We start from the raw sequence: 23,861 nt of genomic DNA, 5'->3' as shown, positions 1-23,861 counted from the left end.
CCCTTGCCCAGGACTGCGGTTCAGCTCTGGCACAGTGCTGTGCAAAGTCTCATTTGTGGCCAGGCCAGGCCTGGATGCCAAGGAGACCAGGAGCTCTGGGCCCTGGTGGTGGTAGTGGAGGAAGGTGACTGTCTGGGCAGAGGTGAGAGCCCCAGATGTGCTCAGAGTGGAAGCGTTACCAAGGAGTTCTCTCTGCTTTTAACTCACAGGTAGCAGCGCACTGTGTCCTGCAGTTCTGTTCCCCGCAAAGTTCATGTTTGACAGGAGCTGCCCTGTATGGTGCTGTAGAGGTTCATGAGCTAGAAGTACCCTGGGTGGTGGTATTCGAAGTTGTGTGCGTGCTGTGGACACACGTGCAGAGGCCAGAGAACCTCGGTGTCCTCTGTTGCTCGGCCATGTGCTTCCATGACACAGGGTCTCACTTTGGCCCGGAGCCACTGGTTTTCAGTCAGCAAGTCCCGGAGATCTCCATGTCCACCTCCGACCCCAAGTGCGTGGCCATGCTCAGCAGACCCAGGTCCTCGTGCTTCAGTGGCAAGCACTTCACTGAGCCTTCTGCCCAGCCCTGGCATGCGGTCTAGGTATGCCTAGCAGGAGATCCTTAGCCCAGTTAAGAGCTGTGCCCTCTAGCGGTTATGAAAGCCTGGACATGCCCCACCCAGCTCTCCGGCTTCCTGCTTTCAAGATAGGCCAACACCACGTGTTCCTACCATAAACTGTGAGCCCTTCACCAGAGTTGGAGTGTCAGCACCATGCCCTTGGGTTCCCAACACTGCCAGCCAAATTGTTCCTTTTAAAAAATGTTATTTTGGGTTGGTGAGATAGCTTAGAGGTTAAGGCACTTGCCTGCAAAGCAAAAGAATCCAGGTCCGATTACCCAGGACCCACGTAAACCAGATGCACCAGGTGGCACTTGAGTCTGGAGTTCGATTTTAGTGGCTAGAGGCCCTGGTGTGCCCAATTCTCTGTCTCTCAAATAAATAAAAATTTTGAAAATGTTTTGAAAGGGCACGTTGAGGCCTCTAGCCGCTGCAAATGAACTCCAGACACGTGTGCCACCTTGTGCATCTGGCTTTACATGGGTACTGAGGGATTGGTCCTTTGGCCCCTAAGCCATCTCTTCAGCTCAAAATCTTAACTTTTTAGAAAGCCCAGCCCCAAGCACTTCATAGTAAGAACTGATGGGTACAGTAGACTGCTCACTTCAAGTTCCCCAGGTACTATGTGCCATTGCCCTCGATGTCTGGATAGGAGCACGTGGCCTGTGGTCCTTGAACACGAGTGTGAGCCTGTTTGTAGCCACACTTCCAGGCTGTGGGTGTGTCACGCGTGGCTGTCCCTTACGCACTGTCTGCAGCTGTTGCACACCTTGGGGTTGGGGCCACCGTGGTGGCTGCAGACGTAACTCTTGTGCTGGGGCTCAGTCTCCTGCTTCCTCGAGTGCTTTATGCTGAGCCCCACTCACCTGCTCCCTGACTTGCGGTTGAACGTGTCCTGGGTGCGCAGCCTCGTGCCGGCACACCAGTGACTTAAGACTTTGTCCCAGCCCCTCATCACTGCTCGGAGACCTCCGTGAGGCCTGCAAACCCCCTTCTAGCAAGGCCTTAGCAGCTCCCTGTCGCCGCGCTGTGGGGAGCCTAGGCGGCGCTACTTTCAGCACTGGCCATGGGGACAGCTGGCAAGCCATTTTGTCTGTCGTCAGCCCCCAGAGGGTAGAAAGGTATTTGCTCTTCCTACCCCCCCCCCCCAGTTTAGACAGAAATACCCTTTTTATTCGCAGCCAGAGTGTGGTCCAGGCTCCACTGAACCCTTGTCCCAGAAGCCCAAACATTCTTCCATAACACCACACTTCTGTAGGAAAGGAGAGGGTAACCCTGGTATAAACCACTTCTTTTTTTGTTGCTTGTTTATTTTTATTTATTTATTTGAGAACGACAGAGAGAAAGAGGCAGATGGAGAGAGAGAGAGAGTGGGCGCGCCAGGGCCTCCAGCCACTGCAAACGAACTCCAGACACATATGCCCCTTGTGCATCTGTCTAACTCGGGTCCTGGGTAATCGAGTCTCAAACCAGGGTCCTTAGGCTTCACAGGCAAGCACTTAACTGCTAAGCCATCTCTCCAGCCCTAAACACCACTTCTGGGGTGGGACTTCCTTGAGTATTGTGGTCAGCTGGGGATACATCAGCCTTTTTTCTTTAGGAATGAGGCCTCTGGGGACAGAAGCCAGACATGCTGGCCTCTCCTTGTGGCTTGGCATCGTACCCAGCCATAGGCACACGTTAGCACATGTGAGAGCTACACATGTGCCAACAAGGAGAGTCAGATGCCCATGAGCTGAGGGGCCATCCAGCACTTGGTGGGCATGAGGTATCAGGAGCCTCAGATCCCTGTGAGCTGGGGGTGGCCCACTCAGTGGGCACAAAGTGGCCTGTTCGGACTGAAGCTGCCTCCACCCCTGGCCTTGGCTCTGTGATAGTCAGAAGCCCACACTCCTAGGAGCAGCAGGTTTACTGCAGGTTTATTTACAAGGGCTTTTCCTACAAATGAAGCATGGTTTGCCTTGCCGAGGGCAGACCTGGTACTAGCGAGGCAGTCTACAGCTTGCTCTGGGCACTGAGCACAGTCGTCAGGGTGGAGCCGGGAGCCAGGGCTGACTGCAGCCGTCCAGGACCTTGAGGGTTTCCAGGGCTGTCCTCCTGACCCCAGCATCCGAATCCAGCTGTAGCTCCTGGAGAGCTGAGGGTCATAGAGAGGAAGGGACAGGTTTCCGGGTCAAGGGCAGGACCACACTGCCCACACAGGCGAGGCAGACTCCCTCAGCAGGAAGACCTGAGCATTCCCGCATCTTTACAGACCTCTCGGGGCAGAAAGTTCACCCACAGACCCTGGCCACAGAAGAAGCTCAAATACCCAAGTGGGGCAACAGTATCGCAGCTCTGCTCCCTGGAAGTTCTCCCTGGGTAAGGCATCTCACTCCTCCAGGTACATTCCTCTCCCTAAACACACTCAACACAGAGACCAGCCCTCCCTCAGAACACTGGCACAACCAAGTCTGTACTACTTAACAATTCCGAAATGCCAGGAAGTCCAGCTTCTTTAGAAAATGAGCAGACATCTGCTTCAAGATAGTTCCTAAAATGACAGCCATACAACACGGTCGTCACACCATGAGGTCGACAGGCAGACCATGCTGCCTGGTCGGGATTTACCTACAAGGACATTGGTTAAGGAGGATCAAAGTTGGCAAGGAGCAGTCTCTCTTAAGATCGACCAGCATGAAGCTCGACAGGGCAGAGGTGTGGTATATAAATCAGACCTGAGCTCTCGTCCCAGCTCGGTCACCTGTCTCATCCAGACCCAGGGTTAACCAGGTGGCCTTCCAGATCCACTCACCTGCCAAGTTGCAGGCAGCAATTCTAATCGTTGATGAGTTATTTTTCATGTACGTCATTGTTTGCAGCAAGAAGCCATGGAGAACAGCAGGCTTTTTTTGAGCCTGCAAGAAGAACACGTTGCGCACTGCTTTGGGGGGGAGGGTGTGAAATGGGGATGTGCTGCTCACAATTCCCAGTGGTCTAGTGCATCAACTCTTGCACCTGGGAGGGTCAGCCCAAGAAGCCAGGGACCCATCCCAGCAGATTGGCAGCTGGGCATAGTAAGGACTGTCAACACTGTTTTCAGTTGTTTGACTCTAGAGTGGCTATGACATGTGCCCTGAAAGATCAAAACACTGACCATTGGAATGTAGCTGATACACCGTATCAGGGATCTGCTGGGCTTTGCAGAATATCTATCTATATCTATATCTATATAAATTTTTGGTTTTCTGAGGTAGGGTTTCGCTCTAACCCAGGCTGACCTAGAATTCACTATATAGTCTCAGGGTGGTCTCAAACTCACAGCAATCCTCCTGCCTCTGCCTCCTGAGTGCCAGTGTGTGCCACCACACACCGCTTCACAATATTTTATATATATATATTTTTTGTTCATTTTTTATTTATTTGAGAGCGACAGACACAGGGAGAAAGACAGATAGAGGGAGAGAGAGAGAATGGGCGCGCCAGGGCTTCCAGTCTCTGCAAACGAACTCCAGACGCGTGCGCCCCCTTGTGCATCTGGCTAACGTGGGACCTGGGGAACCGAGCCTCGAACCAGGGTCCTTAGGCTTCACAGGCAAGCGCTTAACCGCTGAGCCATCTCTCCAGCCCACAATATTTTTTTTTAAATGTGGTTGCACCATGCCTCTTGCTGCTGCAATGAACTCCAGATTCATGTGCCACTTTGTGCTCCAGGCTTTACACAGGTATTGGGGAGTTGAGCCAGGGCTGGCAGGCTTTGCAAGCAAGTGCCCTTAATGCTGAGCTATCTCCCAGTCCCACAATCATTTACACATTTACTCCATGCTGTAGTGATTATCAGCTTCCTACAAGGGTTACATAAACTATATTCATCTCTGCTTTGCCGGCAATGAGGAGACAGGTAGCTCTTTTAGGCAGTTAGGGTGACCTCTGAAAGTTAAAAGGCACTTGGTAGAAATTAAAGGATGGTCTTGTCTCTTTCTTCCCTAGACCTGTTTTTCTAGAGCAACCTGGGGCCCTCCTAGGAGGGAGGTCTCCTAGGATTTAAATCTAGCCCCAACATTGTAATTGGCTAGCCTCTTCCTGAGATAGCTCCTAGTCCAAACCAATCAGCTGCCCCTCAGGTAAGCTGAGCCAGAAGGTAGGGCCCACCACCAAAGGTCATGAATACATTCGCAAGGGGAGGGCAGGCTCTGTGTGGCCTGACCACTCCTGAACTGCCAGCTGCCCTGAGCCGAGGGGAGAGCCCTCTTTAGCCCACCTTTACTCTCCACATGGACTCTGTCACCCCCACCTCCCCACGTGGCAGGAGCTCTTTAAACTTTTTTTCTACACGGGTTTTCCAGGCCCTCCACGTGGGCTCTCAAGCTACATGGGTGTCCTTCCTTGGCTCTGCACTTCCCTCAATAAATATAACAATTTAATAATTATCCTTCTCTACTTTTATTCAATTCTTTAATTACAATTAGAAGTGAGAGCTGTGCATGATGGTGCATACCTTTCATTACAGCACTCAGGAGACAGAGGTAGGAGGATTGCTGTGAGTTTGAGGCCACCCTGAGACTATATAGTGAATTCCAGATCAGCCTGGGTTAGAGCAAGACCTTACCTTGAAAAACCAAAAATAATAATAATAAAAAGTTAGAAACGAACCTAGGGTTTGGGGTTCAAGGACTTAACCCATAGCACCCCATTGTGGAAACATAGCTGCAGGCGCACAGCTCGCGCTGAGCCTTGATTGTGTGTTTTGTAACTGGAAGGTTGTAAGAAAGGGCAGTCGCAACCCTACACTCTAAGCCAGCCCGAGCCCCCTGAGAAGGCGGTCCCCAGCGGCCTCCTCACCAGGATGGAGCACATGGTTGTCTGGAAAGCTATCGTCTGGTCATTGGTGCTGTGGTCGCTTTGCCCCAAAGACCTCTTCAGGGACTTCCAGCCCCAGAAGTGCACGCACTGAAACATGGTAGCTGTGCAGGCCTGGAGGACACAGGAGTCACGCTGGTGGAGCCTGGCTGGGATATGCTTCCTCAGTTCCTACCCTCCTCCATCCGACCCCAAGGTAGTGAAGAGCTGCACCTTGAGGAGAGGGGAGAGACCAGGCCAGGCCCTCTCTGCAACTCCTAGCAGCCCAGCATGGATCTGCCCACAGGGAACTGTGAGGACAGGGCTGAATCCTGACACTCCACAGTGGCCTATAAGGTAAGCAGTCCTCTAGAGGGAAAAGAACTGGACCAAATGTGGTTCTAGGTGGGTGGTAACTGAAGCACACGTGCCCACAGAAAGTGTGTGTGTGTGTGTGTGTGTGTGTGTGTGTGTGTGTGTGTGTGTGCGTGCGTGCATGTATGCACGTGTATGCACATGAATATAGAGGACAGAGTTAATGTTAGGTGTCTTCCTCAGTTGTGCTCCACCTTTTGTTGTTGTTCATTTTTATTTATTTAAATATTGAGAGTGGCAGAGAGAGAGAGAGAATGGGCACACCAGGGCCTCCAGCCACTGCAAACAAACTCCAGATGCATGCACGCCCTTGTGCATCTGGCTAACGTGGGTCCTGGAGAATTGAGCCTCGAACCGGAGGCCTTAGGCTTCACAGGCAAGTGCTTAACCACTAAGCCATCTTTCCAGCCCCTCCACCTTATTTTTTAGACAGGATCTTTCACTTCACTACCCCTGGGGGCTCACCAACTGGGCTTGACAAGGTAGCTGGCAGGTCCCAGGGATCCCCCTGTTTCTACCTCCAACAGCTAGCGCTACAGAAACACCATCACAGCCAACTTTTCATGAGGTGCTGGGTCTTCGTGCTCGCACAGTAGGCGCTTTATTGACCGTGCCATTTCCCCAGCCCCCAAGAGCTGGTTTTTTAATAAGAAAGTAGGTTTGGGAGTCACTTGAATGGGCCATGTCCCCAACCTCAAAGAGGGATGAGGCCGGAGCCACAGGGTGCCTAAGAAGGTGTTGGAAGGGAAGCCTACAGCTGACGGAGCCACCACCCTCGGTCTTTTCCTTAGTCTACAGCTGACGGAGCCCACACACTCAGAGGGCCTCTTCCTTTGGGGAGCAGAGCCACACACTCGAGGGCGCGTCTTACTTGGGCTGCACTGCAGCAGGAGTCCTGACAGTGCAGCACGAGAGCGACCCAGGCTCTCCTCACTTCTCCTTTGAAGAACCGCTTCTTGGAAACTCCAACCACCTTGGCAAGCTTCCCGAAAAGGATGAAGGCCTTCACCCGCAGCAGCTCGCTCTCCTGTGGCCAAGTGTACTCGTGGGCTGCTATTCCAGAAGCCCAGCAACACTCCAGCCATTCTCTAGGGACCCTTCTCAATTCCTTGGTCCCTGGAGAGAGCCTTCTGGGTTATTCCATCAGGGTAGTCGTATTTCTCGGGGCTCATGTGCATGGCATTCAAGGGAAATGGACATGACTGTTTTACTGAGCCCATCCCAAAGGGGTGTGTAAAGACTTGTACTGATTCTAAGTGTACCCCCCTACCTCTAAGGGCCAGATTTGGCAGATATCTTGGGAGTATGCATGAGCCTCCAGCTTTTCCCTCCTGGCAGGGTGAAGGGCCTGAGCGAGCCCTCAGGTTCTACGGCACTGGTTGTCTGGAACTTAGCTTTTATAGGATCCTGTGACTAGCCAACACACAGGTCCATGCCAGGTAGGACCTCAGCTCATCCTGCTCCACAGCTCACCATGGGTTGAGCAAGCTGAGGGCTATATTTCAGTATATCCGCCCTCCCCTAAATCTTTCATATGTTGGACACTTAATCCCCCAAGTCTTAATCTGATGATGGTATTTGGAGGTGAGGCCTTCCGAGGGAATTGGCATCAGATGAGGTGATGAGGATGGGTCCCCACAACGGCCCTAGTGGCTTTATGAAAAGACAGACCCAAGCTGGCACACTTGCCCTGACTTACTACGTAGCGCGGTGCAAGGCCCTCACTGGATGGCGGCACCGCGCTCCCGGGCCCCCCCAGGCTCCGCAACCGTGAGCTACTTAAACGTTGGCTTCCTCCAGCCCCATTGACTTTTGTCATAGTACAGAGGACCTACTGAAACCCCGAGGGTGGTTCTTATCCAGACTCACGTTGTCAAAGAAGACCCTGCACTTCTCAGAGATGGCTTCGAAAGAGGAGCCCATGTCTCGCTCCCGGAGCTCAGGCAGGATCTTGGTCAGGGCCTCCATGCCCTCGGCGGTCACGCTGCTGCTGGCCTGTCCCCACAGGGGGCCCGAGCACTTCTCCAGCAGGATCTTGCGGTACTGCTTCACCTGCACGGGTTCAGGCAGCTCAGCCTCCACCTCCCTCCAAGCCGACCGGAGACAGGAGCGAGTCTGCACAGCCCTCGGCCCCCGGGGCCTGTTCCGTACCTTTCTGGGAGCACCGAGGGCCATGTTCCCCAGGGCGCGCAGCGAGAGCACCTGAAGCTCCTCGTCCTCACCCTGTTCCACACCCTTCTCCAGCATCAGCACCGACGGCCTGAGCAGCTTCTCCTGGTGCAGAACTGGGTTGCTCATGAACTGGGAAGGAGAACGTCTCTCAGTTATCCGTGATGGAGGGCAACAAGCAATGATACCCAGCTGCCTCAAGCCTGTCGTGCTCACTAGGAAATGTGGGGAAAGCGACCTAAGTGTTGCCTAGATGTATAGACACACGTAGTTATTGTTTACCTCTTCAGCTATTATACTTGCATATTTCTGTTCTTCAGCATGAAATAACATGTCTGAATAGAAGTATGCAAGAAGTGTGGATCCCATTCATTTCACAGACTCTACTGTCCCTGCACCCAAAGTGTCAGGGCTCTGGGGAGCTTGTGGGATGCACATGTGTGTGCATGCAAGCACCTGAGACAAGGGCCACTAGACACCACATTGATGGCCGTGGGAACAGAGGAGCGAGCCTGTCTAATGACTATTGCCATGCCCAGTTCCCTAAATACCCTCAGACCCACGTGCTCCACCGTCCAGCGCTCTGTCTCTGCCTTGTTCCCTCCAGCCATCCCTCCACACCTGAGCTCCCCACAGTAACTCTGAACATCTCCTGAGCTCCCAGGAAGGCCCAAGAAGAATGGTAATGACCACACTGCATTTTAAACACCCTTCAAGAAACGGTCCCAACTTCTCAGCATGTTTCTAAAAATAATTGTATAAGGGGCTGGAGAGATAGATGGCTTAGCGGTTAAGCGCTTGCCTGTGAAGCCTAAGGACCCCGGTTCAAGGCTCGGTTCCCCAGGTCCCACATTAGCCAGATGCACAAGGGGGCGCACGCGTCTGGAGTTCGTTTGCAGAGGCTGGAAGCCCTGGCGCGCCCATTCCCTCTTTCTCCCTCTATCTGTCTTTCTTTCTGTCTCTGTCGCTCTCAAATAAATAAATAAAAATTAAAAATAAAATAAAATAAAATAAAATAAATAATAATTGTATAGGGCTGGGGAGATGGCTCAGCAGCCAGAGGCACTTGCATGCAAAGCCTGAAGTCACAGGTTTGAATCCCTGGTACCAACACAAAGCCGGTGCATAAAGAGCCACATGTGTCTGGAGTTCATTTGCAGTGACGGGAGGCTCTGGTACACATATATTCACTACCTCTCTCTCTCTCTCTGTTTATTATTTATTGTAAAATTTGAAATTAAAAATTTTTTATTTACTTTTAGTTTTAAAAATATTTATTTATTTATTTGCAAGCAGAGAGAGATAAAAGTGAGACAGAGAGAATGGGTGTACAGCCACTGTAAACAAACTACAGATGCATGTGCCACTAAGTATCTGGTTTTATGTGGGTACTGGGGAATTGAACTCTGGTCGTTAGACTTCACAGGCAAATGTCTTAGCCACTGAGCCACCTCTCCAGCCCAGATAATTTTTTTTTTATTTGTGTAAGGGCTAGAGAGATGGCTTAGCAGTTAAGGCGTTTGCCTGCAAAGCCGAAGGATCCCGGTTCGATTCTTCAGGACCCACGTAAGCCAGAAGCACAAGGGAGCACATGCGTCTAGTGTTCATTTGTACTGTCTGGAGGTCCTGGCGTGCCCATTCTCTCTCTCTCCCTCTCAAATAAATAAATAAAATATATTTTACGGGCACGGGGAGAACGGTGAGTTTCCGAATCAGTAGGAGACTTCCTCTCAAGAGAAAACGGCCCATGAGTGATGGATGAGGATGGCTGATGTTTTCCTCTGGCCTCTCCAGGCACACGCTCTGGTGCCACATCCACAATATATACATGCAGACACCACCGCCCCCCACCACACATACCATGTACATGCAAAAAAGTAATGATCGTGTAAACTTAGCATGCACAGTGCCCAGTTTTGGTCCCCAGCACCACACCAAAAAATAAAAATAAAAAAGGTTTTTAGCTGTTTCAAAGGGCTGCAGAAATGGCTCGGTGGGTAAATCGTGCTGTTCACACCTGAGTGCCTGAGCTCAGATCCCTAGACCCCATTTGAAAGTTGTAGTCCAGTGAGAGGCTGCTGGAATCCAAGCTGCTAATAGAGAGATGGGAGACAGAAACTTGAGAATTTCCCAGAAGCCTAAGGACCCCGGTTTGAGGCTCAATTCCCCAGTATCCAATATAAGCCAGATGCACAAGGTGGTGCATGCATCTGGAGTTTGTTTGCAGTGGCTAGAGGCCCTGGTGTGCCCATTCTCTCTCTCTCTCTCTGCCTCTTTCTCTGTCACTCTCAAAAAATAAAATAAAAATAAATCTTAAAAAGGGATAAAATAGGGGCTGGAGAGATGGCTTAGCAGTTAAGTGCTTGCCTGTGAAGCCTGAGGACCCCAGTTCGAGGCTCGATTCCCTAGAACCCACGTTAGCCAGATGCACAAGGGGGCGCACGCATCTGGAGTTCGTTTGCAGTGGCTGGAGGCCCTGGTGCACCCATTCTCTCTCTCTCTGTCTATTTGCCTCTCTCTCTCTCTCTGTCACTCTCAAATAAATAAATAAAAATGAACAAAAAAAAATTTTTTAAAAAAGGGATAAAATATGGCCAGCCAGGCCAAATGAGCCAGTGGGTGCAATAGTGGCACGTCTGTTATGGGGGAAAACAATTGCTCTCTGGACTGGAGGCCTGCTCCATGGTAGGGAATACACCTTGATACTGAAAACCTATGACAAGGGGTAGTCATAAGCCCTAGGGGTGCCTGGCTAAATGTATATACTGTGCTCACCAAACTGCCCAGTAAGGACTTCTCTTAATGTTCATACCCATATATTAATGCTACTCTCACTTTTGGTTTGAGAACCTTCTCTTTTCCTATGGCAGTGACCTTGGAATGACTCAGAAGGCATCATGGTGCTGAGAAGTGACAGAGGAGTGCTCAGCAGTGCAATATCTCTTATCACACCTTCCAAGGCTCAGGGTCCATTGTGGAAGAGGTGGCAGAAAGAATGTAAGAGCCAAAGGAAGGACAGGACTCCTTACAACGTGCTCCTCCAGACACAAAATGGCCTGGATATCCATGACCTCACCTTTCCTGATACTACCTACACAAGACCATCATAATAGGAAAAAAAGATCATGACATCAAAATAAAAGAGAGCCTGCTTGAAAGGGGGATGGGATATGATGGAGAGTGGAGTTTCAAAGGAGAAAGTAGGGGGAGGGAGGGAATTACCATGGGTTAGTTTTTACAGTTATGGAAGTTGTCAATAAAAAAAAAAATTTTAAGGAACAAAATATTTTTAAAACAAAAGCATCCTGAACTTTTTTTTTTCTGTGCTGGAATGAATGCAAGCAGCAGGAATTCACTCTACCTTATGTAAGCTAGGCAAGTGCTCCACTCCCACACCCCAGCTCTTTGCACAGAATCTTTCAAAAGCAGCCATGTTGCATTTAGTGAGTGTTCACCATGCAGCCAAGCAGTGTATATGTAGATCATTTCGTTCTCAACAAAGCCCCTAAAAGTAGGTTCCACGATCCCCACTTCCTCAGATCCCGCAGGAGTTTGTGTGTGCGGCGGCCCAGCTGCGGAGTGGAGGAGCCGGCTTCTCACCAAGCCTTGGGCCTGGCCGATGCCTTCCTGTCATTGTTTTGGGTGTTTACAGAAGCACAAACATGGGAACAATCAATGAACTTGAGAAAGGTGGATGGCTGGGTCTTGGATGAAGCCCAGAGCTTTTGTGCACAGAACAAAGCCAAGAATAACTTTCAGGTTTAAGTGGTGGAAAACATCTAGAGGGTTATTTCACGGCACATGGAAATCATGGAAAGTTTAGGCACCAACAGGGCTCAGTGGGACACAGCCACACCTACTTCTATGGCCCTAGTCAGAAATGCTTCTTTACCATGAAGTCCCACATAGAAAGTGCTATTGCCACCCAGCACTGTTTGGTTCCTATGGTGTATTGGACACCATGCATCCTGTGAAACCACGCCTAAAATTTCCCAGTTCCCCCAGGATCCCACAAAGGCTCTGGCAGCATGACAGGGTAACTGAGCCCCAGCAGCCATGACACGGTCCCTGTCTTCCTGTGGGACAAGGCCCACGCCTTGCAGAACCCTCCTGGCGGAAGCCTTCCCAGGCTGAGTTGAGTCGAACCGAGATGAGATGCCCTTTCTGGGTGCCCCGTTCATCTCATCCCGTCCGCACTTTGCCTCGGGGTACGGGCTATCTGAGCCTCAGTGTGCCCACAGGGCTTCAGGAGTGAAGGAGTGAGTGGATACGCAGTTGCCCCAGACTCAGGCTCTTAGGCTGGATGCCTGCCCTGGACATGAGCTACCCCCCAGGAACCCCAGAGACACCCACCCCCATCCTCTGACTCCCCTCCCGGGGCGGGGCGCCTCACTTCCGCACAGATGGCTGTGCTGCTGATGCGGCAGCTCGGGACGTCGGAGGCCAGGCCCCTGAGCACCAGCTCCGCCAGCCTCTGCATGTAGCACTCTACGTTCTGCACGCACAGCCTATGAAGAGAGGGGGCGCGGAGTGGGAGTCACCCCTGCCCCCTGCTGCAAAGCCTAGTGCCAGCTTTCTGGGGGGCTGGGGCAGCAGACCCCTTAATGTCCCTGAGCCTCTCCTCTTCTCTAGGGTGGTTGATGGGTGGGGGAGGGGCATCAGTGAAATGCTCACTCTTCACCACCCTGTTTTTGTAAAGGGTCAGGAATGCTTGCAGGACCCTGATGGCCTTGGGTGCCACTCTCTCTGTCCTCACATATGCTCTAGAGCAGGAAAGGTGGGGCAAAAGGTGTCCCCTGTCCTGCACTCGCTGCCACCCAGAGTCCAGGACCTGCCTCCATGTGACAGAGCCCCAGAAATGAGGTGTCCAGCTGCAGCATTCACAGAGGCCAGCAGGGCCATGCCTCCGCAGTGCCCTTGAACCCCATGAGACTCCCGTGAGGCCCCACCTGACCAGCAGGCTCACTCCCTCCAGGAAGGTTCCACCTTTCTCCAGCAGGACCCACACTGACTGTTCTTCCAGGGCTGGCGCCAGGCGGTCGTTGTTGATCCTCGCCACCAAGAGGCGCATGGATTTGATGGTGGTCCTGGAAGGAGGCCAGCAGGGGTGATGGGGCCACCACCTGCTGGGCCTGGTGCAGAGGGCTGAGGGGTGGTCAGAGGAGACATCAGGTCTATAAACTGAAACCTGCATCATGTAGGACACACATGTGGGGAAGGTCTGTGAATGAAACCACTGCTCTCCCCACCAGAGCGGAAACAACAAGAGTCCTTAGGAAGGCCAGGCGTGGTGACACAAGCCTTTAATCCCAGCACTCGGAAGACAGGTAAGAGGATCACTGTGAGTTTGAGGTCACCGTGAGACTACAGAGTAAATTCCAGGGCTACAGTGAAACCCTACCTTGAAACCCCCCCCAAAAAAAGTGTGAGCCACCAGCTACCATGCCCCACTTTGTTATTGGGCTGGAGAGATGGCTTAGCGGTCAAGATGCTTGCCTGCCTGCAAAGCCAAAGGACCTGGGTTCGACTCCTCAGGACCCACGTAAACCAGATGCACAATGTGGCACATGCGTCTGGAATTCATTTACAGTGGCTGGATGCCTTGGTGCACCCATTCTCTTTCTCCCTCCCTCTTTCTCAAATAAACAAATAAAAATAAAATATTTTTTTAAAAAAAAGAGTCCTTGGGGTCCAGCAGTGTTTAAGGAAGTGCCAGAGGCCATCCTTGCACCCGCGCCCCTCCTGCCCACCTCTGCAGGGTCATGTCCTCTGGCAGGGGTCTTGCGTGGACCAGCCTCCAGGTCTTCAGCACAGGCGAGGCGGCCTCGGGCCCATGGCCACTGCCAAGCTGGAGCAGGAAAGTATAGAGGAGGTCGGGGAAGAGATCCAGGAGCTTCTCGTCCCAGTCCACCTTCTCCATAAGGAGGTGGATGGTACACAGGGTCTGCCGAGAGAAAGGCCAGGCATTGGGGTCCTACTCTGAGACCCCCGAGGAGCCCAGCACCTGCCCCCGCTACTCACCATCAGAGGGTCCACTGCCGCCAGGCGCCAGATGTCAGCCTTGGAGGTGGCATTTATCCTGGGGGTGAACCGCGCCTGCAGCCGGCCCAGCAGTCCCAGGAGCATGGTACGCGCGAAGGGCACGTTCTTTGCCACAGCCAGCCACACTTCCATCAGGTGTCTAGCCAAAGATCAAGACACAAATAAAGCAGGCTTCCTTCCTGCCACCTACCGTGGTAGGTCAGTGCCCTTCACACCCAACTTGGCCGTCCCTCCACCCCCATCAAGTATGTATTGGGATTCTGATCATAAGAACCAGAAAAGAGGGTACAATGAGGGCCCGGTCTCTCTGTGGCACCACTGAGAAAACCACTTTCCCCTAGGAAGCCCTGCTCCACGGCTGAGTGAGCCCAGGGTTCCCCCACTGGGTCTGCTGTTTGACGACTCATGAACACATTCAATAAATGTTCGCACACACCTAGTGGAGTGTCAGACACGGCCTGTGTTTCATCAGATAATCCTCCCAGCACATCTTTGAGGAAGACATGCTTCTCTCCATATGCCACAGAAGAGGACACTATGGCTAACTTTCCAAACTGCCACTAGACATGGCATTCCGGACCCCAAGGCCAAACCCATGGTCCCGCAGGAAAGGAACATGTCCTCCGCCCCAGGCAGAGGTTTAGCATGCTTAACAAGCAGAGAGTTGGGAACCTGGCAGGGGAGTTTGGGTGGAGAAAGATGTAGCCGGGGGCCTTGTGGTAGGAATCGAACGGAGAGATAGGTACACGCTGTTCATTAACATCCAGATCCGAGAAGCCACAGAGATGGAGGAAGCCTTTAGGCAGGATGTCAGTCAACAATGGCAAGCTAAATTCTACCAGTAATCACATGTGACTGACAGAGGACCCCAAAATCTGAAACAAGTAGCTCATACCTCAGATGTAGCCTTGTGTGACCCCAACATGATGATGAGCTAAGCCACATCCAGGCTTCTGACCCATGGAGACTATAGGCTAACATGGGTGTTCTAAATTCTTATGTTTGGAGGGCCGGAGAGATGGTTTAGTGGTTAAGGCGCTTGCCTGCTAAGCCTAAGGACCCATGCTACATCTCTCTTCATATCCCCACATTAGCCAGACACACAAAGGGAGGCAAGAGCAAGACTGCACATGTCCACTAGGTGGCGCAAGAGTCTGGAGTTCGATTGCAGTAGCTGAGGCCCTGGTGCACCAATTCTCTGTCTCTTTCTCTACAATAAAAATAAATAAATAAATAGGGCTGGAGGGATGGCTTAGCAGCTAAGGCGCTTGCCTGCAAAGCCAAAGGACCCAGGTTTGATTTTGTTAGCCAGATGCACAAGGGGGCACACGTGTCTGGAGTTTGTTTGCAGTGGCTGGAGGCCCTGGCATGCCCATTCTCTTTCTCTCTATCTCCCTCTTTGTCAAACAAATAAAAATAAATAAATAGCATGCCTTTAGTCCCAGAACTTGGGAAGCAGAGGTAGGAGGGTAGCCATGAGTTCAAGGCCACCCTGAGACTACATAGTGTATTCCAGGTCAGCCTGAGCTAGAATGAGACCCCACCTCGAAAAACCAAAAGTAGATAAGTAAATTGATTAAATAAATTCTAATGCTTGTTACACAGCAGTAGCTAACTAATACAGGTTTGGGTGAAGTATGCGGAAACCACCAAGAGGGCCAGAAGAGGACCTTGGCATGTGCTGGCAGGAACACAGCACCCTATTCCAGCCACATGGCACTGATCCAAGCACCACCCTCATCACTTACCACGACAGGGCTGCCTTAGGAGAAGCAGTGTCATACCAGAGTCACACGTGTGCATCATGCAGGCCAGTCCCTGTGGCTGTGGATCTGAGGCCCCATCTCACTGACCAGCACTGGCTGGTCTGCTTCGAGGGATGCCTGTGCCCCCTTTCTGGGCCCTGACCAGGTGACTTCTGCCATCCTCCCAAACACACCCCTGTGTTTGGCATGGCCTTGACTGTACACAGGAAAAAGGCACTATTCCTCAAGCAGAGACAAGGGGACACTGCTCTGCTTCACCCATGACTGGAGGTAGGGAAATTGTGTATCTTGGCCACTTTGACCAGTCACTTGCTCTCTCAGGAAACATGCTGAAAAGAACAGGGTCAGGCTGTCATGTCTCATAGGTTTGTCCAGGCCTGGGGAGCCATATCCGGCAGCTTTTCTGCCACAAGCAAGGAAAGAACTGCTATGAGTGAAGGTTCTGGATGCTGTGGGCATTGTCCCAGAGGGGACAAGTAGGACATGTGAGGAGCTCTGGGGTCCAGACTCCAGCTCAATACAGTGGCTCAGTGGGTCAAGTGCTTGTTGACAAAGCATGCTGACCCGAGTTTGATTTTTCAATACTCCTGTAAAATGTGGGTGTGTCTGGCATGCCTAGAATACCATCACCGAAGAGGCGGAGAGAGGAGGGCTCCCACACTTGCTGGCCAGCTAGTCTAGCTGAATCTGTGAGTTCCAAGTTCAGGGAGCAGCCGCGTCTCCAAAAAAATTAAGTGGAGAACAACTGAAAAAGACACTTGACATCACCCTCTGGCCTCCACGCACATGCACACAAACACATGCACCCCCACACGTGTGGCCACACACATATGAGTACACACACACACACACACACACACACACACAACACATGAAGAAAATCTTGGGCTCAGCTCAGTGGCTCAGCAGAGGCATGTGCCTCCTCTATGTGAGTCACAGGCTCGGCCCTGCGTCGGCGGGACAGGGCGCTGCTCCAGGCCTCCAGGCTATGTCCACCTTCTCAGGACACTCACCTCTCCATGGGCAGTGGCTGCCTCAGGAGTGACGTGAGGACGGTCTCTTGGTGGTAGTGCGCCAACAGGAGGATGCCTTCGATGAGATGCTGCTGCACCTCTGGGTGGTCCACCATTGGCAGGTGGACCAGAATGGCACCCAGGATCTCAGGCACCTGAGGAGGGGTGGGCATCTTCTGGGGGCATTCAGGGTCCCTGTGGGACACCACTCTTCCAGGGAGCACCATGGGCAGCTAAAACCCAGAAAGCCTCCCCCAGTGTGTCTCCACTGTGTCTTCCTGCCACCCACTCATCGGGTGTTCAGCGGGGAGACGGTGTGCCCTGGGAAAGGGCACCTGGGTCTCTGCTCTCCTATCCACACTGACCCAGGGACAACGCAGCAGCCTGCATCCGTGTTCTGGAACACTCACTTTCCTCCTCTCTGCACTCGTGGCTTGGATGGGAGCAGTCTCAGAGAGTGCGGGGTGGCCCGTACCTGGGGACACCGCCAGCCCCAGCCCCACCTCCGCATGGGCCCTGCTGGTTTCTGCTACCTTGTCCTCCAGCTCCCGGACCCGCATCTGGAGGAAGGTGCCGATCCAGGTGACCGTGGCCTTGTCGTGCCGCAGGTCCACAGCCCCAATGTTCTCGCAGAGCTTCTGGACAAGCGAGAGCACCTCCTCGCAGTTGAACTCTGGACAGACCACCTGGGACCACAGCCAGCCCGGAGTCAGGCCCCTCCCCCCACTCCTTCTCTTCTGCCCCATCTCCCTGCCCTGCACAGGTCCCATCGCTCTCAGACCACCGACAAAGCCTCCTCGGGGATCCCTGTCCAACCTCTCACTGTCGGGATCACAGGTCTGCCCAGACATCACTCCTCAGAAGGCTGACTGGTCCAGACACAGTCAGCTCCCCAAGGCTTCTGGAGTGTGCCCATCCTCTCCCACTTCCCGTTGCCTGTCTTCCTCCAGCCGTACCCCACACAGGACACTCATGTCTTCACGGTATCACCCTGCTGAGCTCTGAGGCCCTGGGACCTCACCTTGCTGCTTTGAAAGCTCTCCTTGTCCCAGGAAGCTGCCTCTTCCCTGGGCAGACGTGACCTCACCCTACCTCCATGAAGTGCCAAGGTCTGTTTCCATGACTCTGGGTGCTTCCACTCACTGAAAGCCATGGTCAGGTTCCGGTACCAATGCCATGTGCAGGACACACCTGCATCCTCCCCAAGGCCTCTCCCACTCACCGTTGTGCATCGTGGGAACCCGGAGGAGGCGGCCAGGGAATGTTAGGTATGCACCTTAGATGTGCCAGCCCATGCAGTGAGACCCTAACCTGCTACATGCCATTTCAATACAGATGTTTCAGGTGTACCAAGAGCTGGTTAGCAGTGACAAGCCCACCCCCTCCCCACCCCAGGGTGAGAGCATGGGCTGTATGGCCAGCAGAAGAAAGTTATGCTCACCCCCTCACCCCCAACAGATGATCCCAGCACCCCATCGTCACCTTGGCAATTCTGGAGGACGCGCTGAAAAGCTGCTCCATGTCCATGTCCCGGAGGTCCTGCGTACATTCCTCGAGCTCCCTCTCATCGGAAGCGCCCCAGAAGGAGCAGGTCTGGCTTACTGTCGGGAATGCATGAGCAGTGATGCAGAGGGCCTGGCCTAGCTCTGCAGGCCTGAGCCACCCTCCAGCATCCGCACAGCCCACGGCTTCTCTACACGTGCTCCATGGTTCAGACTCCCGTCGTTCCTCCAGCTCGGTTCTAGCCTGTTCTGCTCCACCTCAACCAGTGAGCCCCCCCTCCCCTCCCCTCTGTTCTCTCTGCTGACCACCTATTTGTCTTCTCGCCTCCCTGCATAGATGCCCTACACTTCCCTCCATGACAAGCCTGCACCCACACATGTGACCCTCGCACCCTCTCTTCCCCCTACCATGAAGATCTAGCAAGCTGGACAGGACGCTGGTTGCAGTCATGCGGGTCCTTTTGTGGGTGTCGCAGATGAAAGGGGCAACAAGTCCAACCAGTGTGCCAAACTGCCCCAGCTTCAGGGGTATCTGAGGGATGGCAGATGTCAGTGCTCACAGCTCTGTCCTGAGGCCACCCAGGGACAGCAGAAAAGGTGACTATGAAGGGTGAGTCCTGGTCACCCTCCAGGCCCCTCCCCAGCATCAGCCCTCCCGAGCCCTCAGCTGGGCCATCGGAGCAGAAGGTCCTGGCTTGGGACTCACCCTGAATCGGCTCTGTTCGGCACGGACCAGGTGTTACATCCGGACACCCTTCATATTCCTGCCACTGGGTCCTATATTCTAGCATGGGACCCACTAGGTGCGTGAGCAGTCTCTAACGTGGAGTGAACAACACTGCCTCCGCTTTCTGGGAATGCTGTAAGGCCTCGATCATGGAATCCATACTGTGCCTTGAACATCCTGGCTCCTCTTTCATTCGGCCAAGCCTTCCTCCCCACTTCCATTCAGGTGCTCCAGAGGTTCACCACATACAAACCCAAGACCCAAGGCCATCTTGCGACAACCGTAGGCCTGGGACACTATCCTGTCAACAGCCCTCCCTGAGGACAAGATAGCCAGAGCCCCAAGCCAACAAATGTAGCAGAGAATCCACACGCTATAGGAGCCAGTTAATCAATAAAACCACTTTGCTCTAGAGTTCCGGGTTCTTGTAGTGTTTGTTAATCTTGTGACTTTCTCATTCTCAGGGAACATTCTCTTTTCTATCTAATTTTCATGAGTGTGTAGTGTGTGTGTGTGTGTATGTGTGTGTGTAAGACAGCCCTCACCACTACATGAACCTCAGGCCCCACAAAACTTAGATCCATGCCAAGCCACAGTCTCCTTCTCTCCTCTCTCACCCTTCCCAGAGCTCCTGATTTGCTCATTGCTGTCTCACAGGACCCCTGGGACAAGGCTTGACCTTAGAGGTGTTCCTCTACTGGCAAGAGTAAGGAATTTCCTGGTAGCTATATCTTAGGTTGTCAGGCAGGGGAGCAGGGGCAGCCAGACTCACGCAGACACCAATACTCTGGACGTAGATCTGCATGAGGTGGAGGTAGAGGGTCATGGCCTTCTCCCGTTCCCATTCTTTCTCAGACAAGATCCACTTCTCCAGGAGCTATGTGCAGAGCCCAGAGTTCAGAAGCAGACATTAACATCCTGGGACCAAGCAGCCTTGCCCTGGCTAGCTGTGGCCTCCTTGCCCCTCCCACTCCCATGTTCAAATCTCAATGCTTTTGCATGGTTCTAGAGGCTTCGGGTAGTCTGCCCAGGCCCTGCCATGAAGAAAGAAGAGGCTGTGGACTGGGGGGAGGCAGGGTTGAGAGGCAGGCAGGTATTCCCAGCAGCCTTGATAGGATAACCCTTAGCTGATATGTTTGGCCTGGCTCCAAATAGGTACCAGAAGCAGAGACCTATCCTCACCTCAGATGGCCTTGGGGTCAAAGGTCACCTCAGAGCAAAGCACATAGTGTTATGGTTTGGATCTGAAATACCCATTTAGGCCATGTGCCAGCATGTGGCACTGCTAAGAGGTGGTGGAACGTTTGGGAGGTGGGGCTTAGTGAGAGGAAGTTAGGGCACTGGAAATGGGCCCTTGCAGGGATATTGGAACACTCTCTCTCTCTCTCTCTCTCTCTCTCTCTCTCTCTGTCTTACTCGCTCGCTCGCTCTGCTTCCTGGATGCATGAGGTGAACAGGCCTTCTCAGCCACAGGCTCCCACCATGACTTCTGGGTCATCACAGGCCCAAAGCAATGGAGTCAGCAGACTATGGCCTGAGATCTCAGAAATCTTGCACTGAAAAATAACCCTTCTTCCTTTCTAATTGATTGTTTGAAATATCTCCTTACAATAATACACACACACACACACACACACACACACACACACGCAATCAGACCAGGCTGGAAAACTAGTGAATACAGATTAGACGTAGCTATAGATATGCCTCCAACCAACACAGTCACACGGTTGCTATAGCTATAGCAGCTTCACAACAAAGGTCAGCTCATCAGGAGGAGATGACAAAGGGCTGGGCATGGAGATCAGACGGTGGCATGCTTGCTCGGCACACGCAAGGACACGGGCTCAAGCCCCAACACCGTACGAGGAGGCGCAGCGGCACATGCCTGCGGTGCTCCCACAGGGAGGGTGGAGGCAAGGGGATCAGAAATTCAAGGTCATTCTTGACTGTATAGCAAGTTTGAGGCCAGTCTGGGCCACACGAAAGAAACCCTGTCTCAAAAAGAACAAGAGAAGACACCACAATCCCAAGTCCTAGGAGTCTGAGTGAAGAACATCTCTGTACTCTTCCTCCAAATTTTCAGCAAACTTGAAATGCAGTCCAAAACAAAATTACCCCAGCCTTTCCTGCATTGCCCTGTCCCTTGCAGTCTGTCCCTCGGGCCCACTCCCCACGCAGGGTGGCCGCCGGGGCACCTCTGGCTTTGGGCCCTCTGCCAAGTGACTCACATGCACCATCTCCTGCAGCCCCTTGGGATCCATCTGCCTCTGCAGGAGACGCTCCATCAGCTGCTTCAAAGAGCTCAGGGCATTCGCATACAGGGTCTGGGGCGGGGGAGATGGGGGGAGAGAGAGAGAGAGATGTCAGCGGCCACGAAGAGCAAGCACAGCCACTCACAAGGACTCTGCCCGTGTCCATGCCAGTGTCGAGGGATGACATGGTCTGTTTGCCCCCCCCTCTGGGAACTGCTGCTCAGACTCTGCTCTTTACGATCACTCTCATGTGAAGCACCAGACAGCAGTTAAAGAGGATTCATTTTACGAACTTCAAAAAAGCCTAGTTTGGGCTGGAGGGATGGTTTAGCGGTTAAGGTGTTTGCCTGCAAAAACAAAGGACCCAGGTTCGATTACCCAGGACCCAGGTTAGCCAGATGCACAAGCGAGCACACGCATTTGGAGTTTGTTTGCAGTGACTGGAGGCCCTGGTGTGCCCATTCTCTCGCTCTCTCTCTGTCAAATAAATAAATAAAAATATTTAGAACTGGAGAGATGGTTTAGTGGTTAAGCGCTTGCCTGTGAAGCCTAAGGACCCTGGTTCGAGGATCAATTCCCCAGTACCCAAGTTAGCCAGATGCACAAGGTGGCACACACATCTGGAGGTCATTTACAGTCATTTACTGATGCGCCCATTCTGTCTCTCTCTCTCTCTCTCTCTCTCTCTCTCTCTCTCTCTGCATCTTTCCTTCTCTGTCTGTCACTCTCAAATAAATACAAATAAAAATAAACAAATAAATTTTAAAAGCCTAGTTCTCCCGATGCCTTAACCTACAACAGGCCTTTGAAAGAGAGGCAGCCACCCGTCCACAAAGAAATAGTCTCCTCTTCCACAGAGTGACTTGGAAGCAGCCATCAGGTCAGGGACTACATGCCCCAGTAGAAGGAGCCATGGGGACTACATTCTGGCCCATGGAAAAGGGGCAAAATTGATCAAGAATCTTCCACACATTTCCTCTACCCTGTGTCCAGCTTGGATGCTAATCTCCACGGGGACCTTGGGAACCACTGAGGGAGAAACAGGAGCAAAAGAGTGTTTAATAGGCAGTCACACAAGGACAGAAGCTCAAAGAGACGCCACCTGGCCTGCTCTGGCAGAACAAGAACTCACATCTACTCCAGTCTCACCCAAGATAGCTTCCAGCAACGCTGCCTGCTTCTTCCTCAGCCCAGCCCAGCCGGCTGGCCCCTCTCGAGTCCCCTGAGTCCAGGAACCAATCAACCCCTCCACTGCATCCCTAACTGACGACAAGGTCCATCCTAATTGGACGTCCGAGCTCTAAAGAGCTTGCGTGGGTGCCTGCCTTTCCCTCGCCCATCCAGGCCTGTATGTGGGGTCCGTCTGAGCACCAGTGTGCAGACCCTCTCCCACTTCTGAGCCCGGAGCGTCTTGCCTGCCTGGCTATCATCCCACTTGCTTCCTGCATGAGCTTTGTTTCCAGGCCTTCTCACTTTATTCCATGTTTGATTTCCCTCTACGCTATGGGCCCTTTGATCTCTGATGCCTTTGGCTCTCTTGGCTGTATTCTCTGGTCACCGGACTCTCCCGATTACAGAAGTCACAGAACGTAATTCTCTGTTTGGAAAGCTCTTTCTCTCTTCCCCGCCAGGCTGCTGGTGAGTGTGAGGTAATGCTAGCTGCTGTGACGGATATGCCCTGAACTCTAGTGGTTTAATCAGGTACAAGTTTAGTTCTCATCCAAGTAAAGCCCCGTGACCAGTAGGCTGGAAAGAGGGAAAAGAATTTCTTCTCGCCTGGTCACTTTGCTGTCTTGCTCCTGGTTGTTTTCTCTCTTTGCTACCTTTCCTTAAGCCCTGAGTCCTGCCTTATCCAGTTTTTCCTGAGCCCTACGTGAGTGTGAAGGTGATAGAACGATGTTCTTATGCTTTGCTTCCCGTGTGTGTGTATGTATGTATGTATGTGCATACATGTATGTGTGTATATGTGTATGTATGTGTGTGTACATGTATGTGTGTGTGTATCTATGTTTATGTGTGTGTGTGTACGTGTATGTGTGTGTGTTCCCTCTCCATGGGCTTCTCCCCCTTGCCTTCTATTTTCTCACCTCCCTTTCCAGCTACGTAAGGAGAGGGAATGTCCTTCTGTCTTAAGTGTTTCTAGCCTTCCCCTAGATACCAATTCTCTTTAAGTACATCTCATCATTTACAATTTACCTTTCTCAGAGTCTGTTTCCTCAATTTTTGTTAAAATGGATAAGAACCTAAAAGTTGGAGTTCATAGGCTTGGGGTGGGTCCCCACAACTCCAAAATCCTGAATCACCATATGTTAAAAATTGGAGGTAGGCTGCTCATCGTGGCACATGTCTTTAATCCCAGCACTTGGGAGGCAGTAGTAGGAGGATCACTGTGAGTTTGAGGCCACCCTGAGACTCCATAGTGAATTCCAGGTCAGCCTGGACTAGAGTGAGACTTTACCTCAAAAAAAAAAAAAAAAAAACCCACCCTAAAAATAGGGAGGTCTCTGTTAGCCTGGGTCCCTGATAACTGTAAGAAACAGTCTCACACTCTCCCCCACTGACCACTGGGCTTTACTTGGGTGAGAAATAAACTTG

General features: G+C 52.3%; 1 protein-coding gene across 1 annotated transcript in view; it reads right to left on the bottom strand.

Annotated features, from left to right (window-relative positions):
* Window positions 1–2,594: 2,594 nt before the first annotated feature.
* Mroh2a (maestro heat like repeat family member 2A) overlaps window positions 2,595–23,861 on the bottom strand; it is a 50,849-nt gene continuing 29,582 nt past the window's right edge. Inside the window, exons 25-41 of the mRNA XM_012949593.2 lie at window positions 21,243–21,338; window positions 19,784–19,888; window positions 18,693–18,816; window positions 18,265–18,383; window positions 17,316–17,468; window positions 16,783–16,937; window positions 13,983–14,142; window positions 13,712–13,905; window positions 12,911–13,048; window positions 12,355–12,469; window positions 7,944–8,093; window positions 7,662–7,844; window positions 6,664–6,819; window positions 5,421–5,552; window positions 3,394–3,496; window positions 3,067–3,132; window positions 2,595–2,736 (exon numbers count right to left, since the gene is read on the bottom strand). Of these exons, the coding sequence (XP_012805047.2) occupies window positions 2,627–2,736; window positions 3,067–3,132; window positions 3,394–3,496; window positions 5,421–5,552; window positions 6,664–6,819; window positions 7,662–7,844; window positions 7,944–8,093; window positions 12,355–12,469; window positions 12,911–13,048; window positions 13,712–13,905; window positions 13,983–14,142; window positions 16,783–16,937; window positions 17,316–17,468; window positions 18,265–18,383; window positions 18,693–18,816; window positions 19,784–19,888; window positions 21,243–21,338 (2,259 nt within the window). The 3' untranslated portion in view covers window positions 2,595–2,626. The remainder of the gene's footprint in view (window positions 2,737–3,066; window positions 3,133–3,393; window positions 3,497–5,420; window positions 5,553–6,663; window positions 6,820–7,661; window positions 7,845–7,943; window positions 8,094–12,354; window positions 12,470–12,910; window positions 13,049–13,711; window positions 13,906–13,982; window positions 14,143–16,782; window positions 16,938–17,315; window positions 17,469–18,264; window positions 18,384–18,692; window positions 18,817–19,783; window positions 19,889–21,242; window positions 21,339–23,861) is intronic.

The sequence above is a fragment of the Jaculus jaculus genome, chromosome 4 (genome assembly GCF_020740685.1).
Source record: "Jaculus jaculus isolate mJacJac1 chromosome 4, mJacJac1.mat.Y.cur, whole genome shotgun sequence".
Classification (NCBI taxonomy): Eukaryota; Metazoa; Chordata; class Mammalia; order Rodentia; family Dipodidae; genus Jaculus; species Jaculus jaculus.
The sequence above is the reverse complement of the archived record's forward strand: the minus strand, read 5'-3'. Positions and strand labels throughout refer to the sequence as shown.